Source organism: Oreochromis aureus, linkage group 12 (assembly GCF_013358895.1).
Source record: "Oreochromis aureus strain Israel breed Guangdong linkage group 12, ZZ_aureus, whole genome shotgun sequence".
Taxonomy (NCBI): Eukaryota; Metazoa; Chordata; class Actinopteri; order Cichliformes; family Cichlidae; genus Oreochromis; species Oreochromis aureus.
Genome location: NC_052953.1, coordinates 25,092,084 through 25,107,757, shown reverse-complemented (window position 1 = coordinate 25,107,757; position 15,674 = coordinate 25,092,084). Strand labels below are relative to the sequence as shown.

The following is a 15,674-nucleotide window of genomic DNA, read 5'->3' as shown; positions in this document are numbered from 1 at the left end:
CTTTACAAACACACTTCTGGTAAAGCTGCAAATGCATGTGATGAGTTGCAAATGTGTGTGGAGAGAGTTACCCTTAACTCAAAGCTTTGATTTGCCCTGAGCTTATTCTCACAGGCTCGTGCGTCCTGCTCTGCCTGCACTCCGTCAGAGTGTAATACAGCAAACATTCATAATGAGCAGCACTCTGTTTCAATTACTATAAAAACATACTTTTACATCTACATAGAGGAACCAACTGATATCCGATAAAGTTTGCCTTCTGCCTGCAAAACTGCAGCCAAAACACACAACGCACAATTATGCAAATCGCAACACGCCGAAGTGCAGCAAAAGTCAAATGTACAAAAGAGAGCCGGAAGGGGCCGGCTTTGAGTTATTATTGGTGACTTGGTTTTATATCCATCTATTCAGTCATAATACATAAACTTTAATCCTTTAATATCACCGTGTCATACACATTTATAATTTTTTTTTAATCATATATAAATTAATAGATCATATACTGATTATTATTGGTTTGTTTTACAGCAGTCCCAGTTCTGACTTTGCCATGCAGAGGTTCGACACAGACTCAGAGGTGTACAAGATGATCCAGGAGAACAGGGAGTCCCGCAATCCACCTCGTCAATCCAACACCTTTAAGATGCTGCAAGAGGTCCTGGAGGCTGATGAAAAAGGTGAGACACTCATTCATTCAAAGGGCATCCATTATAGACAAAAGTGCACATTGTTTCATAAATATAAGAGTGTGTGTATGTTAGAACACACAAAGTGGCAGTAGGTATTGGTTGAGCACAAAAGGGCTTTGTGACTGCAGAGATTTTATCCATGTGGACTGGCTGCTTTGAGACTTATTTTCTGCATCTGTCAGCTATATCAAGTACTTTCTAATTTACTTCCTCTCCTGTTTCTGTTTGCTGCCCACGTCTCCATCTTGAAGCCATCCTTGACAAATGTGCATCATGCAGAACCATATGCACTTCCATATGTTTGTCATGAGAAGCGCAACTCTGCAGTGTGTGGGTCATAAAAATGTTATCATGGAATACATCTGTCCGATTCCCCTTTGGCTTTGATCTTTGGCAGTGAAAATAAATCCAGATAGTGATAACATTCTTTCATGACGTGATAATGGCCAGTATTTGGAAATTTCATATAGCGTGTCCCATAGGCGACGACCTTGTGATGACAGTTACCGGAAACATAAACAAGCTGCGCTGACAGAGGACAGTGAAGACAAACAGAGTGCTGATGTGTTGAGCAGTGAGACGCAGCGTGTCAAAACTTCATCATGAGCAACTCTGTTTGTGTGTGGTTTTCTCCAGAGGCAGCTCTGAGGTTTCCAGGAAATCTTTCACCAAATGCCCCCAAAGCAACCACATCAGTGGGAGGAACCAGCAAATACCACACCTGCGAGAGGTGTGATACCAAAATTGTGTAAGTCTGTGGTCGCCTGCAGTTACATGCTTAATTGGATAACATAGCCGTCGATATAAGAATATATTTGTGTTTTAGACTCAGAAGATTTGATGCTGGTTTGTTTTACTTATAAATCTGCAAACGATGCTACACAATTACAAAACAGGATTTTCTTGTGTTTTTAAAATGTATAAATACTTCAGTTTACACAAGGATTCAGATCCTTTAACATAACCTTCACACTTGAGCTGTGGTACATGAGACTTCTAGACCGGTCAGCCCAACCAGATTGAGCTATTATGGACAAAGGGTGTTTGCCTTGGTGACGAGAGTCAGACTTCCGCTCCCCTCTTACCCGCACCACTCAGTCCTTTATGGTAGAGTGACCGAAGAGAACGGGTTCCTCAACGAAAGACAGAAGACACTGTGCTTATAGTTCAAAAGCAAAATACTCAGGTCTTAATGAACAAAGATTCGTGTGTGTGTGTGTGTGTGTGTGTGTGTAAAGGAACGCGGTACTGAAAACATCCATACTGTCAAACATGTAAATAGCAGCATCATGTTGTGGTCATATTTATCTGGAACTGGAAGCTTAGTCAGGATAGAGAAGTGTGTACATGACAAATACAAAATCCTTTTCTGGAGTGAATTCTTATTTATTTTTGTTCTTTTTTTTTTTTATTTATTTAAAGCTTCATGTGTTTCCAGAATTATATTACTTAATCATTATCAGATTATCATAAAGATGTATATGAGATCAGGATATGAGTTGCTGTGAAACTCTTGAATCACCCATCAAAACTCTGATTTTAAATTATCTGACCTCCAATTTGATTCATACTCTGAAGGCCATGAGCCTCTTAACATGACCAGAATGAACTGGTGAAACTGAAATATGTGAATGAGTGCTGCTGGTTTACCTTTTGGTGCACAACACTGGAAGAACACAAAAGTAGCTTTGGGAATAACACCCCCCCCCCTTCGAATTGAAATATGTGCTAAGAACCAAGCACTGGGGTGTCTGACTGCTTATGTAAATTACCTACTTCAATTTATTACTTATAATTTTCTCTGTTTTGCTCTGCCATTGTGGTCTGCTATATAAATTTTTGTGGGGAAAAAATAATAGACTAAATTTCAAATGGAGTCTGAAACATCAATTGTAGACAGTTTAAGAGGGTCTATTAACTGTTGCACTGAAAATCGTAATTTAAGAAAATTTTTGTTTCAGGATGGTGTTTTTGTGCTGATCGTTGAAACTCACCATTCGATCATGTCTGTTTTCTTGGTGCCTGATTGAACTCCTCTCTCCGCAGCTCACAGGCCGTGCGCATCAGCGACGATCGATTCCGCCACCCCGAGTGCTACACGTGCACAGATTGCGGTCTTAACCTGAGTATGCGAGGTCACTTTTGGATTGGAGATGTGATGTACTGTGAGAAGCACGCCAAAGAAAGGTACCAGGGCCCGGGCAGCTCCCCCCAAGCCACCGTGTCCCCTCACCACTGAGTCTGCCACTCCACCCCTGCCTCACTGTGGACACAGAGGGCCGCCTGTTTGGCTTAAATATCCACCTCATCTGACTGAGTTTTAGATCTTGGGAAGATACAGGGAGGTGGAGATGAATCAACAATATGGTCGAGGATGCTCTTTTCTGATCACATTTAACCATACTTTGCAGTAATATGATACACTTTGTTGCCTTCTTTGTAAATGTATGAGAAATGGGGCTTTGTTTTTCTTTTCTTTCGTATTTTTTATTTTTTTTAATTAACCAGCCTCCGTGCCGTCTTTAGGATATTCTTAGGCCTAATGATTCACAGCTGCCATGGACTCAAGCCACATCACATTACACTAAGGCCAGATTTACAAATCACCACTGCTTTGGACAAACTCAACAGGGCTGACTCTGAGGATCAGGATCTTCATTTAAATTTTCTGCTGACACAGTGGGATCCAAAGCAAACCTACACTGCATGCCTTTTTAAAAAAATGTAATGCACACAGATAGTGCTGTGTGGGTGTGTATGTATGCATGCTTTTTCATGCAGGGGTGTGGCGGCTTCTTCAGGCCTTCCCTTCATCTGTGGGTGTGTGTGTGTGGGTGTGTGTGCACATGTGAGAGTGAGAGGCAGAAAGGAAGAAGGGAAAGGGTGTTCACACTGTTACAAACACAGGAGTTTGCAAATTTAGTATCAGGCCAAAAGCCCCTGAGTTTTTCTGTATTTCTTTTGTAATCTGAATTTATAAATAATGAGGGGATTTTTTTGTGGCTGTTTTTGTTACCTTTTGAGGGACTAGAGTTTCATTTAATATGCAAATATTTTTGATGTTTGTGATTGAAATGTATTCTATAATGTAGATCACTTAAAATGCATAATGTATGCACAGGACATATAGTGTGAAAAGAATCGATGATGCTACACTTACGGCAGTACTCAGAGATGCACTATAATGTTCACATTTCATGTGGCACTTAATAAATTCGCACAACCTGAAGCTTCCTCAGCGATAATAACTGTTTTGCAGTTGTGTGTACCAAAATGTGTGTGTGTGTGTGTGTATGCGATGTTTTCCTGATGTGTTATTGTTTCTTTAATGTAACTATGTCTGCCAATTTGAAACATTTATTCTTCCCATATTAACACCAGAAAGAGTTTCGTCAAAAGTAGCACAGAAAAGAGTTTAACTTCTGCTGTAAGCTGGTTCTTTACCGCACATTTTTGAATGTAGAACAAGGTCTGTGACATACACAAACTGCACACATCTCTCTGTAGTAGAAGTTGTACAGAAAGGTGCATTTTTGCATATTTATTATTCCACATTTTATATCGCACACAATCTAGGGATTATTTTTGTCATTATATTTAATTGTTTTACTAGTGGCTCCATAGTGCAGTGCCAGTAAAAGATCTGTGGTTCATCCCGGGGGTGTCAGAAGGGGCATCCAGATTAAAAATCTGCCAACATGCTTTGTGAATAACAGACCAGCCAAAAAAAGGAACCTCGAAAGGTAGTTTGGATCCTTTTATTATCCCACAAGCATATCTGCCATCCACGTCTTGTAATTGAATGAGCCATACAAAGTTGTTGGGAGACCCACCACTATGACAAGAGATGTCTGATATTATTATGCCTCACATGAGGGAGAGTTATGACGTGCATTGCCTTTGAGGGTGTGTAATGACTGTGTAATTCACGTTCCTGACCAACAGACGGCAGTATTACTGCAGTTTCAGATGCGCTTTTTATGAACTTATGAAAGCGATAAAACTCAAATTACACATGGATTAAGATTTTAAACTCCGTTATAAAATCTTTGCGCAGGATTAGAAACAAAATATGGACATGACAACTGATTCATTTCGTGGAGAAATCTGATGGTAGGTTTATATAAACAAGCGGGGGGAGCATAGGCGAGTGTACTATGATTTCACTTACTAGGCAATTATAGTATTGATTTCTGCATTATTTATGGACCAGAAGTTATTAGATCATTATACAACGACTACAAAAATAAACCTTCATTTTTGCAGCATTATATTGGATTAAATGCTAAATTACTTGAAAGACTTCTGATAAACGGCACCGCATCATTTGAGAACACCTCAAAAATGTAGAACCAAAGAGCGCAATGTTCTCATAAAGTGTTAAATAAAACCATTCACCCAGGAAATGTACAGAAGTGGAGAAGTGACTGCGTGTGCTGCGGATCTCACCACTAGATGTCATGAGCTCCTCGAGAAACACCCAGCAGGTCGCCTGACGTCTGTTTCCCGGCTGGAAGTTTTCTTTTGTTTATCCATTGGCAGAAATCCGGACTTTTTGCCTGAAACTCAGCAGTCAGTGGGTCTGGTTTCTCTAATTGTGCTGAAAACCCCATTGTTTTACATGTTTATCTACCAGTGTGGGATTTGGAGAAGACGACCGACATACAAAACCATCTCCCATCCTTCGTCACACATCCCCAAAAAGCTTGTATAGCATCAGCCATAATCGACACTGAGGCACAATCTCAACCCTATAAATTTTTGGGCTTTTTTAGCCTCCAACCTTCTCTGTTTTCCACCTTCGTGATGTTCTCCCCCTTTCTCAATAACTCCACCTGGAATGGAGTCCAGATGTGGAACAGGGAAGAAGGAGAGACTTGCTTGCTAAGCTATAAGGAGCAGGGGGGAGAGACTGTGGAGTACATAGAGAGAAAATGTTGGACCGACATTAAAGTTTGTCTGGATGCCATTAAGTACAATTTGATGTAATGTGCAGTTTGGGACGTGACATTTTAAAATGGAAACTGTGCTCTCCAGATGAGAGAGATCTGGGCCTTGTGAAGCTGGATGGGGGTGTTGTACTTGAAGCCTTATTTAACGGCTTGGATAAACAGCCCTCTGTTTCATTGCTGAGCAGGCGCCCATCTACTCCTTGTGCTTTCTTTCAATAATTGCACCGGCTTTCTGAGCCCATTCCCGACGTACAGTATCATATACAGGAATAACAAACCAGGGGTCCACTGTGTGGGTCAGAGCACAGTGCGCCTTTATACTGCCAGGCTGCTTGCATGACTGAGGTGCCTGCAGTTTGGATATGTCGGTGAATACTTGTCAAGCCCAATTGCATAAAATCCCGTTTCAAAAGCTTTCCTCTTCACCTTCTCATATTTTGAAATGCTCTCCAGATTTGAATCGCCACGGTTTCCATCCTCCTGAGCCTCTCGTATATCAAAAGGTATTTTTAAAACTGAAATATTGTATTTTGGGAAGTTTCCATACACGCAGGGAGAAAAAAAGAGCAGCAGAGCCAGAGGAAGGATTCTTTTACTTTTAGGGGAGAAATGCAATGTTTCTGTAAAAAAAAAAATAAAATAAAAATGTATATATATATATAGATAGATAGATAGATAATAAAAACATTAAATATTTTGTTGAAAGACATATATGTGTGTGTGTGTGTGTGTGTGTGTGTGTGTGTGTGTGTGTGTGTGTGTGTGTGTGTGTGTGTGTGTGTGTCTTTCAACAAAATATTTAATGTTTTTTATTATCTCAGAATAATTGAGGAAGAGCATTCAGTGCACCTCTCATTTAACTTTAAATTGTTTGAAATTTGATAGAATAGGACTGAAAATGCTTATCTGTATTGGAGCCCTGACAGCTTCTTTGTGCCAGCCACTCCAGTTACAGCATTTATGAGAAACCACTCGGAAACAAAAGAAAACATGCCATTAATCTAGAAGTTATCATCTACAATATGACACCCCATTCTCTGCGCCTACATTTTAAAGATCAAACTCTTCTCCGCTGTCATAACTCTTTCTGCAGTAACAATATCACATTTGCCGTAGCGTATCTGTAAAAGTCTTTGCTTCCTCTGCTTCCCGTCGATTGAATGAAAACTCTTTGATCTGCTCAAAAGGCACAATACAATGAAGGCTTTCCACATTCATTCATAATTTTAGTTAGGCTCCCGGTGCAGGCAGGCACTGAAATCAAGACCTTTCAGACTTCTACACCCAGGCCAATCAACATTTTTTAAAGCAACAAAAAAGCAGTTTCCCTTTCTGAATTTATCATTGGAAGTATTATTGTTGTGATGGGATAAAAGCCAAACGTTTGATTAATAATTAGGCCTAATTATTTCGATAATTATTTCAGTTTTGCTTATAGGTGAAATATTTGTGGGTTTTAGGCAAACTCATATCCATAAAATTAAACCTAATGGGCCGTATCGTGATTTTTTGTGTGTGTGTGTGAAGGCGTGTAACGTGAGTGGTCGTCGTTGCCCTGACCCCCTCCCCGGTCACATGTGGAACCTCCTCTCTGTCTCGCTCTGTGCTGATCCGGATGCGCTAGGACCGCGGGGACCAGGGCGCAGACGAAGACGGAATGGGCGCACTTGGGGTAGTAACCAAGTGATTTTTGAGTGTGACAGAGGCAAGCAAGCAAAACCGCTAGATTCTGGGAATTACACCGCAGCTCCGAGCTCACTTCTAAACGAACTAAAAGTTGCTGTTTTTTGTTTGTTTCTTTTTTCCAACAAGTTCAACCCGAATTCAAGTTGCGCGTGAGAGTAAGCAACGGAGAGCTTGGGGAGTGGAGAAAAACACTGAGGAAAACTTTCAAGAGATGCGAAACAAGTGAGAAAAGTTAGAGAATTAATTTTTGTTCATATAAACGACGGAGTGGCTGTGGATGTGACTGCTCAGCCCTCAATCTCACCAACCCCTGGATTAAATTTGCAGAAGGCGAGATAACGGTAATCTGGACACTCCCACTTCTCTAAAGGTAATTAACACAGCCATCAACTTTTTAGAGACATATTGGAACGCTTTTTTTTTTCTGTTGTGGACGTTTGGATGGTGACACATCTCTTGGATTTATTAAAAGCGTTTGGACCAGAGGGAGTTGTGCGCCCGGACTGCTATGACATAACGGGACACTTGGGGAAAAAAATCAACGGCGCTGAATATTTCTGGAATGACCGGATGGCGAGTGTCCATTGTTGAGCGGATCCTTTAACCTTGCCATTCATTCAAGGCCTGAAAGCTGATTTTATTATTATTGCTGTTATTATAACTTTCTTCTCACCCACATTACACCCACTGAAAGCTCCATGGTGCAGATATGGGATGACTGGAGGCTGGGGTGCAGCTGAGGTGAGATCCAGCCGAAGGACAATGTTTGCGCCCGGCGTTGGCATCCCTCTGCTGCCGGGGCGTCTGGTACTGATGCTGCTCCTGTTGCCGAGGCTCTCCCAGGCTTGCCCGGGGCTGCTCGCCTCCACCAGCGGCTGCAGCTGCGCGGAAGAGCGCCCCAAACTGCACAGCGTCCAGGCTGTGGGGATCAGGGTCAGCTGCAGCAAGGGGGAGCTGACTGAACTTCCGGATCCCGGCTTGCTGCCCAACAGAACCGTCACTCTGTGAGTTGGAACACTTTGAGCATCACTGTAACATTCAAACGGACGAATTAACAGTGTATTATTATCACAAGGCTGGATTTTTGAAGGCTGGGCCTGACATACTGGTGTCACCGGTACAATCTGTCCTCTGGTGTCACTCGACTTTCATAATAGTCTTTCTGAACATCCACTAAACATTTTGGAGGGGAATCATTATCCAATCTTTTTAAAAAAAAAACAACAAAAAAAAACTTGTTTCCATAGTTAAATTAAGTAGGAGTCACAGGATGTCCATGTTATAGGATTAGGGAAGTCACCTTTAGCTGTTCATTCTTAAAAAGTAGTCCCAATGTGATTATCATCTAAGGCTTAAGTATTCTGGGAGCCACACACCGATGACCCCATGACCTTAGTTTTACCTGCATTAATGGCTTTCTGTGTTAATAAGACTTGTCAGGTTAGGCGCTTACATCTTGATTTACTTTAACTCTGTAGCAGAGGGCTGAACGCTGCCATGCTGCAAACCATTAAGACAAGCGTTGAGAGGGCATAGGGCTGACTGTAGCCATCATCTGGCCCTGCCTCTCTGACACAACTCTGTCACTTTAAATTAGACTCAGCCAGACGCCCTGTCTTCAGCTCGCTCCTTCTTCTTCCACCACCACCGCCGCCGCCGCTCGTGCACATGGCCCAGCTGACTTGGCCTCGCAGAACTAGAATAAACAGAAACACATTATAAGTATTTTATGTCTGAGTCTTTGCTTTACTGGTGGGCGGCTCCTTAAATGCTGCAACACCCTGTCTCACTATCTCCTTCTGTTGAAAAGGGAGGAGAAAAAAAAACATCTGGCGAGAGCTGGACAGCACTAATCCTGACCCAGAATAGTTGGATATTTGTAATTATAAAGCAGTTATTTGTGTGGTCTGTTTTGGACCAAACTTGAAAGCACTACCATCACTGGCCAAAGTACACTATTGCCCATGACTGATGGCCTACCGATCTATTAGTGACACATTTTTTTGGACGGTAACACACCACTTTCTTCACAGCTGCTCAGTCTTTTGAAGACATTGCTCATTCCCACAGTGTGTTAGTGTCTCTGTACTCTGACCCAGCGGGAGAAATGCTAAGTGCACATCGTCACAGGGGGAAAAAACATGTTCAACTGCCCCACTGGAGAAAGCATATGAGGTAAAGTGAGGGGATTTATGCCCCAGGAGAGCTAAAGCCAGCCAGCAGTCCATTTATAGGGCTTTATGTTTCTTGCTTATTAAATGCAGGATAAACATCTGGGGAACACATTGCTGAAAAGCTGGAGGAGGCGAAATGGCTCGGGTGGCAGTGGTTGAGGTGACTTAAGATAATCTCCTATACCCACACCTAACTTTGGTTAAGATGTTTTGTGCATGTGCTTTGCATTCTGTGACACTTTTTCGATGAAGCTCTCTGCCAGGCAAAAACAATTCCGCTTGCAATCCACCATTTTCTCTATATCCCGGGAACGACGGTGTCTAGAAAGTTTGTTTTCCTGAGGATTCGGTGAGTCTTTTCAAGCGCCTGCGTTCTCACTGTTGCTCGTGACATTAGCTCCAGATGTGGAATGCGAGAAGTTGTGTGGATATTCGTGTTATTCCTGACATTCCACAGACGCTCGGAAACTGCAGACAGTATCCCAGGTGCGGCAGGGGAGCTTTTTCCATGCCCTACATCACTTTTCCTCCTCTCCAGAATCGGAGGGCTTGAGAGCCAGGCCCTGCTGCCCTCTCTCTGGGGCAGCCTGGAGGAATGCTCTCCTCCATGCTGAGCAGGCAAAGGCTGGAGGACACCAGGCCTTGGGCTTCCGGGGCTGGCTGCTAAGTGTAATTCACAACAGCTGGCCCCTGTGAACATTCCAGCTGAGGCCCCTGAGCCTCATGGGAAAACCCGACGGCGATTTGTTTATTAAAACTATTAGCTGGCTGTTTGTTGCTCCTGCCATCCATAAAGGAGCAGCAAACAGTCCACCCCCCTGACCCCCCCCAATATCATCACCTCCTCCTATGGCTCGTCAGTGTCTCTGTTTGGAGTTTGTTTACACTGCTGTGCGTGTCACGTTTACACATCGCCATTTCTTTAAACTCATGCTTATCGGTAGTTTAATGATGTATAAATTTATTCTCAGCCTTCTCCCTCAAGCTCCAGTCGTTTGTCCCACTTTCATTCGTTTCTCTTTATCTTCATCCCCCCTCCCCCCGCTCTCTATCATGAGTTCATCCACATGCAGTAACTCTCAACCTAAATATTTAGTCGTCTTGGTAGGAAACTGCCATGTCCAAACTCCTTCCAGATGTGAGCTTGAGCAGGCTTGTGTTTAGGCCTAATTATGCACGGCTGCAGAGGAGGTGGATCGCTGGGAGAGGAAGAGGAGTGGAAAGGGAAGAGAGGGTAAAACAGATAAGGGTGTGAAAGTGAAAAGTTCTGTTGAGGAGAAAGTGGGAAGACACGGTGTAGGCTAAAAAGAAGCCAGAGCGAGGGAAGAAGGTCGAATACGAGGAGTAGAAGAAGTGGGACGAGGGAATCAAAGGGGAATGAAAGAAAGAAAGCTGAGCAAGAAAAATGATGGAGAGAGGAGAAGTTTGGCAGGCAGTTCAGAGGGATGTGCCCCTGGAGACTGAAAACTCCCCATCCCCTGACTAACAGATCTTTAGCTCCGAGTTGAGACACAAGAGGAGGAGGCGGGGCTTCTAAATGCATCAGCATAGCTTCACTTTCAATACATTACTTCGTGTCTCTAATATTTCGGAGGTTACGTTTGTCTTTGTCTGTTAGCGGAATTATGCAAAACTACAATTTTAGGTAACACCGCTGCCGGTGAAGCAGTTGGTTGGAGTTGGAGTTAACATTTAAACAATATGCCCAATGTTCAAAATCCATATGATATCAATGTTTTGGTTTGTATTTTAAGTTTGCTAAAATTTCACAGGCTCTGTTGTTTCCAATCTTCATCAGAACTGGACCAGATCATCTTCATATCAATGTATTATATGGATTTTTGATTTTCAAAAGCTTTTATTCATCATGGCAATGAAGCTGTCGAAAAGGAAGTTAGGTCATATCTTGGCAACGCGTTCAAGGACATACATGGACGTGGGACTTTGTTTTGACGAAGTGCAAACAGTCTTTCTTCATTTGCTGCAAAATCGAATAACTTTTGGTTACTTAAAAGAAATAATTGTCGTCTGTGATAATGCCAAGGGAGGTTCAAATCTGAGACATTTTCTAATGCAACTGGCATATTGTTTTTTATCAAGAGCAGATTGGATGTTTCTGTCATAATAATTCAGCTGGATGAACTGAGAGAACTCTTAAATCTGTGTCAAAAAAGACTGCAGATCTCTACAGCTCAGACACTGAAGGCACCAGCTTCTCTACACAGTCTTCTCCGTGCCCCAAGCTTAGGTTATTTAGTTGTGCTTCACACCTGGCCAGTCAGAAATGTACAGGCCTTACTAGTACTGGTAAAAGTCAGAAAAGCGGTTTGGAAAATGGAATTAAAGGTGATACATAAAAGTGAGGAGTAGAATACATTAGGGTAGCACTAGACCCGGTGAGAGTGTTAATGCCAGGTCTTAACCTATTCAAGTACCACTCATCAGTCATTATTGGACATGTTTGAATTAATGGGCAGGACTGAGTCATTCAAACATCTGCTGGGGATGCCACATTGAACAAGGTGACATTGTTCACATGTCTGTTCCAGCCTAACGACCCCGGCAGTAATTCATGGAAAGACGTAGGGACAACATGGGCACCAATGTTGGTATATCCCCAGTATTATGCATCCCAAATAGCCTAAAAGAAAATGAGTGAATTGGCAGGAGAAAGGCTCAGTGACTACAGGATGCTCCCAGTAAAGCGTGTTTCTCTTGTCTCTTCTTTACTTGTTTCATTTTCAGTCATTTGCTGTTATAAATGCCAATATCAATAGATCAGAAAATATTTAATATTGGCCTGAAAGTTTGTCCCTCTGATAAATTGGTCCAGCTGTAGAGTTCGAAATTCCAGTTAGCTAACTGTTTATGTATGCGATTGGAATAACAAATCTGGCATTTTTGTTAACCCCCCCCCCCAAAAAAACATCCAGGTTGGTATTCCAATAATAATGTACTTTGACCTGAAAAGTGTGGATGCCAACTGTTGCAAAATGAGCCCATTAATCACAATGATTGATGGGCTCATTACTTGCAAGTTATTATAATTTTAATGGAATATCCACATACGCATAATTTCATCAACTCCTGTGTCCCAAAGCCAAATGTTGTTTATTATGTTGAAATTGTTATTGAAAGTTTAGCTCTGCTGACTAAAGAAGCTGTAATCTTTCGGTATTGGCTATTTCAGTGTTTTCAGCATCTTCAGACTTTCTTCTTAAACTGATCACAGAATTCTTGTTGTATGAAGTGAAGGCTGTTTCAGATTTCATACTGTAGGTTCTACTACTGCATTAGGGAACGGGACAAAAATGGATTTAATAATAATGAAAATGTGGGAGGCTATGGGGCACAACTTAGCAGAAGGAAGAGTTCATTCAATCTTTCATCTGACAAAGGAGGTTTCACAGATGATCAGCTGGCAGACATATGCAAATGTGCCAGTTTGGGGTATCTGTGTTGAAGCAAGCAAAATATATATCATTAGCTAACAGTGATACATATCCTACAGATTCATGCTATAGCCCTGAAACACTCAAAGAAAAATGAGTGCAGCGTGGGGGCAGCTGTGTTTGTTTTAGCGTTTTAATGGATAACAGACAAATGAAGAGAACGTACAGTGGCAGCTCATGTGCGAATATGCTGGTGCTTCATAGCTTGTGGTTTGTACCCGAGTCAAAACTGTGCTCCTCCTTTGGCGTATTTTCTTGTCATCATTGTCAGTGACTGATGGCTGTGGCTCAGTGGATGCCAGCCTGAGCGAGTGGGCTCAGATGCTTAGAGTGAGGGTCAGCAGCATGCCCATCCTTGGCGTGATTTCCCCCCCTCCCCTCCCCATCCAAGACAGCTGCAGTTGCTCTCTCTGCATGTTTGAACTTGAGCCCAGTATGTCAGTGTGGCTAAATGGCAGTCAAGGGTTTCAGAGGAAAGTATTTCAGCCAGGGCAACAATATTTTTATCAGTGAGGATCATGGAAGTGAATGTCTACCCATTTACTTCCTTCAGACAGTATGTTTTTGCATTAAAACCAGCATCACCTGAGTTGCAAACTTTATGTTCACATATACGGAGATAAACTAGTTTTTGCTCTTTAGTGTCACATGTTTTTTGTGTGACCTAGGTCACTTTGACATTTTTTTTTGTCCAGTATCCTGCACAAACTTAGGTTAGGTCATTGTTGCACAGCTAACAGCATAAAACAGCAGGCTCTCCCTTCCAACTTTTATCAGTTCAACTCTTAGCAAGAAGGCAGATAAAAGCTCGATTTTTGAGCTATTCCTACAACCAAATTTTGTCTCCATCTTCATCTCATGTAGATGGTGTGCTTGAGTGGCACTGCCAGCAAACACACCATCGACATGACCAACTCAGCTTATTTATTTGTTTTTTTTATTAAATTATTCATGAGAAAAAAAGAGAAAATCTCTAAAAGGTAGCTAATTAATTTAATTTATTCAGATTTACAGTTTGAATACTACTTTTGGCTACAAGTGTGTGCTGATTATTATTATAAAAAAACATCCACTTGTAGTGCAAAATAGGGTTTTTTCCACTGCTGTCTGTGTGTTATTTTCACCAGGTTTGTTTAACTAACTTATGTATAGTTTCTCTATCAAATGTCCTAATGAGCAGTCTCTTAGTTTGTTCACAGCTGCTAGCAAAATGTACGGCACACGCCCTGTCACACTGTTGTGGTTGCATTATAACAATAATCTCTCCTTCTCCATAGCCATTAAACCAGCATAATTATTAGGATTTTACAGGATTTGTATATTAAAAACATTTCTATAATATTACTGGTGTTAGCAGTGGCTGAAGTAATCCTGCAAAATCTACACCTACAAGAATATGCTACACCAGCATAACCAGTCTGCCACTAAAAAGGAGTGATGGAGAAGATAGCCTTTTTGTTAACCCCACATTCATCTGGTTTGAGTCTTTTCATTTTTGGCTCTGTTTAGCTGACCATCATACAGCCCGATATCATTTGCTACATCTGCTACGCCCTCTGAGTGTCTATTTTTTCAAAGCCAGCTCACCTCAGTAGTATCATTGGCTGCCTACAGTATTAATCTGTGTGCCTTTAATCGCTGTGCTATCTTCTGAGTCACATCATCAGCCTCGCACTTGTGGCGAATGGGAAGCTGGATACCAAAGGGCCAGCAGATGTGTCGGTGGTTTATGATTGGTCTGTGAGTCAGTGTTTGTCAGATAGGAGCGTGACTACGAGACATCCCGAACCATCCCGAACCATCATCTTATCATCAGGGAAAGTTCCAATAGCACAGAGAGAGAGGGAAAGAGAGAGCGTGCTGGCTGGGCATTCCTGAAGAGTTTATTTATGTGGGGAAAGGTGTTGAGACGAGGGGGAGCAGACTCCCCTCGACACATGTTAGGTGTGGCCGTGGTCAGCAATAAATCAAAAAAGCAAACAAAGGGCTGACACTGGATACTCAGAGTTTTCTACTGCAGCTGTAGCACCTGCCAGTGCCACACAAGCCTTGTATTTTATTAAGTCCTTGCAGTTCAAGGTAACATAAGCAGAGAGGGAGTCTTCGCCGTCATACTGTGTGTACTGCAGCTGCCCGCCCGTTTGCTTGATGAATGTGCATTTCACTTATCACCTTGTTGTGTTTGTTGATTAAATGGCCGCGGTGTTCCAAAACTTGGCAAAAACAGCGGTGTGTTGTCATAGTAATCTCATACCCCCAAGTGGCTTTTTGTTGTTTTAGTTTTTCCTTTCTCGCTGCTCTCTTCTTATCTTACTCCAAAAATGCCTGACTTTGGCTTTTCTTTGCCAGCGCTAACTTCCCGCTCCCTGTGTCTGACCACAGCGGCCCCCAAAGTTCCTGCTCTGGGTCGACAACACATGGGACGGAGATAATGGGTGTCTGTAGTGGGAATGCCTGTGGCTTGCGTGTGTGTGTGTGTGTGTGCGTGCATGTGTGTGTGAGTGTCTTAGTGATATGCTTGAGAACTAATCTATGGCAATGCAGTGCAATCATCTTCTGAATTTCAGATACTTTTAAGTTACTTAGAGTACACTAAGTAACTGTATCTATCAGTATGAATAATGTGCTTACACTTTTAGTTTTAGAGGGTGGGTTGACCAGGACAATTTTACTGCAACTACAGAAAGCATAGAGTGTGCAAGAACAGTAACGTGTCGAGCA

General features: G+C 42.2%; 2 protein-coding genes across 3 annotated transcripts in view; both read left to right on the top strand.

Moving 5' to 3' along the window:
* pdlim2 (PDZ and LIM domain 2 (mystique)) overlaps positions 1-3,937 on the top strand; it is a 33,071-nt gene extending 29,134 nt beyond the window's left edge. Inside the window, exons 8-10 of one of the 2 annotated variants that reach the window (XM_039621192.1) lie at positions 532-677; positions 1,326-1,437; positions 2,736-3,937. In XM_039621192.1, coding sequence (XP_039477126.1) covers positions 532-677; positions 1,326-1,437; positions 2,736-2,928 — 451 coding nt within the window. In that variant the 3' untranslated portion in view covers positions 2,929-3,937. Of the gene's footprint in view, positions 1-528; positions 678-1,325; positions 1,438-2,735 lie in introns of both variants that reach the window. The other variant, XM_031726987.2, reaches the window with a different exon arrangement.
* Positions 3,938-7,288: 3,351 nt separating this feature from the next.
* Positions 7,289-15,674, top strand: part of adgra2 (adhesion G protein-coupled receptor A2) — a 38,894-nt gene continuing 30,508 nt past the window's right edge. The window contains exon 1 of the mRNA XM_031726983.2: positions 7,289-8,331. Within this exon, the coding sequence (XP_031582843.1) occupies positions 8,042-8,331 (290 nt within the window). The 5' untranslated portion in view covers positions 7,289-8,041. The remainder of the gene's footprint in view (positions 8,332-15,674) is intronic.